This window comes from Sinocyclocheilus rhinocerous, unplaced genomic scaffold (assembly GCF_001515625.1).
Source record: "Sinocyclocheilus rhinocerous isolate Xijiao unplaced genomic scaffold, SAMN03320098_v1.1 C36981865, whole genome shotgun sequence".
In the NCBI taxonomy this organism is placed as follows: domain Eukaryota; kingdom Metazoa; phylum Chordata; class Actinopteri; order Cypriniformes; family Cyprinidae; genus Sinocyclocheilus; species Sinocyclocheilus rhinocerous.
This window is the reverse complement of record NW_015787116.1, coordinates 1-3,171: the sequence shown is the minus strand read 5'-3', so window position 1 is coordinate 3,171 and position 3,171 is coordinate 1. Positions and strand designations below refer to the sequence as shown.

Genomic DNA, 3,171 nt, shown 5'->3' with positions numbered 1-3,171 from the left:
TCCCCACTTTTAGCTGGCATGCAAGCCATTTTTGAGATTAAGAAGTGTTTCCCAAATGTGCATAAACCCAGACCGTTTGGAGAAGTGAGACAGTATTACATTGCCGCTGAGGAAATCATTTGGGATTATGGGCCAACGGGGATAAACCAGTATTCAGGGAAGAAACTAGCTGATGACAGGTAAAAATATGATTTTAATCTCTATACTGAGAGACATATTAAAGTCAAAGGGAATGTCCTTTTGTCCTTACATTTGAGCGTGTGTCTCTGAATATCCACAGTGTATCTGACACTTTCTTTGAAAACCGCAATGATCGCATTGGGGGCAAATACAAGAAGGTCCAGTATGTGGAATATACTGACGACACATTCTCCAAACGCAAAGAGAGGACCCCTGAGGAGCAGCATCTGGGAATTCTGGGTAATAAAAAAGCAGTTTCTATGGGTACACAAATGTTGTCGACAGAGCAGAATGAACAGCAGTGATTTGCAGATTTTATTTGTATTGAATTTGTGACAGCTGTGATTGTTATGAGATTATTAAAAGTATAAATTAGTGTTTATGGGATGTTTTTTTAGGTCCAATCATCAGAGCAGAGGAAGAGGACACAATTAAAGTAACATTTAGAAATAAAGCAAGCAGGCCCTACAGTATCCAACCTCACGGAGTGCAATATAACATAGAAATGGATGGAACTCTCTACCACAACGTCCTGGAAGGTACAGAACAAACCTCTTTGAATAAATATATAAAAATGTATGACAGACTTAAACTAAATATCATTCTTTTTTTTTTCTATGCAGAGTCATACACTGCCAAGAAGCTTCGTGAACTCAAGAAAGAAGCAAGTAAGAAAAAGAGCTCACTGATATACAGAAAGATCTGGAAATGAAGGGATAAGCAAACCCAGACTGTTGTCTACTAAGTCTAATTTTGAATCAAGGCCAGGGATCATTGCGCAAAAGTGTATTTTCCAGTCCTGGCTGGACTCAACAAATCAAACAAATCAGTCCAAATCCATGAGACCAAAGTTCCCTCTCTGAATTATCTGGGTGATAGTGAACGCATGACTTGCTTTACCGAGAACGAACAGAGGGGAAAACTGAATCAAATTCACCCTATTCGCTTCCTTAATACTTGTTTCTGGTCTCATTGTGAACAATTCACAGTTCACATTACTCTATATGAAAAAAAAGTCTTCATAATCCATTCACTAGCTATTGATCCATCCATTTTCTAAACCAATATGTAGGGTTGCAGGGATTCTTTCTTATTCCAGTCAAAAAGCCCTTTAAAAATGGGTACTGGCGGTGTTTCATGATCCACTATCCCATGGGTGTCAAATCCTGCACCTGCATTGCAGTGGTTTATCTTGAATCCTAATATTCGAATTAAACACAACCAAAACCTTCCAACTATGGTCTTTAGGATCACTAGAAACTTCTAGGAAAGTGTGTTGGCTCTGGTTGGAGCTGAACTTTACAGGACATTGACCCTCCAGGAGCAGGACTGGACAACCTTGCACTATCCAAGTCAAATCAAGTCAAGTCACCTTTATTTATACAGCTCTTTATACAATACAGATGGTGTCAAAGCAGCTTTACAGTGTTAAACAGGAAAATAATGTTTCGATAATGCAAACACAATTCAACTCTGCTTTAACGCAGCTCTAAAAAGAGGACAATAGTAAACAGTTTAGTTTTTTCCAGTTAAAGGCATCATTGATTCAGTGATATCATCGTCCAGCTCAGTTCAGTTATCTTCCAATAGTGTCTGTGCAATCAAGCCGACAATATTGACAAATATTAAGTGTCCCCATTCAGCTCTGATTCCATCTTGGTAATTCTTTGGTAAAATCAAGTCTGGTCCTTCATATTTTTTATAAGGCAAAAAATAAAAATAAGAATTAAAAAAACAAAAACAATCACTGAATGTAGAAATGTTGAAGTTGTATGTTGTTCATCTCTTTCAGGAGTGGTCGAGCCACTTCCTGCTGCATTGGTCCGACCTGACACCACCTACCAGTATGAGTGGCTGGTTCCTAAGGATGGAGGACCGACCGAAAAAGATCCAGACTGCATCACCTACATGTACTACTCAGCGGTGGATCCCATTAGAGACACCAACTCTGGGCTGGTTGGACCTCTTCTGATCTGCAAGCCCAAAACCATCAAATCAGGAAAGCAGGTGCGGGACGAGGATGCTGAGCATTTTCACATTTGTAAAATGTGTAGAGTTTTGCCAATATATTTTTTTTCCCATCCCAGAAAAACGTGGACAAAGAGTTCCACCTTCTTGCAACTGTGTTTGACGAGAACCTGAGCTGGTATTTGGATGACAACATCAACAGATTCGCAAAACAGCCTAAATCTGTAAATAGAGAAGATGAAGATTTTCAAGAGTCCAATAAAATGCACTGTAAGCCTTAGTCACACTCCTTGAGAAAACATTTTTGCATTTCTGAAACACACAAACCATATTTTTTTTGCTAATATTTGGTTTTTCATTCACAGCGCTCAACGGATACATGTATGGGAATCTGAAAGGCTTGAGTATGTGTAAAGGTGATAAGGTGTCCTGGCATCTGTCCGGACTAGGATCAGAGGTTGACATCCATGGACTTTACTTTGAGGGCAACAGGTTCCTCTACAAAGACACCAGGAGAGACACTATCAACGTGTTTCCTCATATCTCTCACACTGTCATTATGGAGCCTGATAGCATGGGTACAGTCCCATCCATTCTCTCTTTGCTCTCACTGTGACAAAGAACACTTATGTGCTACATTTGAAGTCTTATTTTAATACCATGGTGTTTTAATCAATTTAAAACAGTGTTGTTAAATTCTTATTTTGATCAGCTGACATGTTCAACCAATGTTGTTCCAAATCTGTAAGCATTTCTTCTGCAGAAAAACATTTTATTTTGAAATATATTTTTGTCCATACAAAGTAAGTCAGTGGACCAAATTGAAAATTCTTCAAAATATCTTTTGAACCTCACTGAACATTGCTACATCTATGCTTAAAACAACAAAATCAGCATCACTTACATGATCACATAAATTATGCATTTGAGATGAACATCAAAGTTGTAGACATATTGTGCTGTTCTGATGATGTAACCTGTGGCGTCTGCAGGACAGTTTGAGGTGGGATGTAAAACCACAGA

At 38.7% G+C, this 3,171-nt stretch overlaps 1 protein-coding gene across 1 annotated transcript; it reads left to right on the top strand.

The window, feature by feature from the left end:
- Positions 1-12: 12 nt before the first annotated feature.
- LOC107736789 (ceruloplasmin-like) lies at positions 13-3,166 on the top strand (the record flags this gene model as incomplete). The annotated part of the gene is made up of 8 exons (XM_016548139.1): positions 13-179; positions 281-420; positions 579-719; positions 804-848; positions 1,973-2,187; positions 2,268-2,418; positions 2,514-2,726; positions 3,141-3,166. Coding segments are annotated over exons 1-8 (1,092 nt in total), but the record flags the coding sequence as incomplete, so codon positions are not given.
- Between the last annotated feature and the right edge of the window lie 5 nt (positions 3,167-3,171).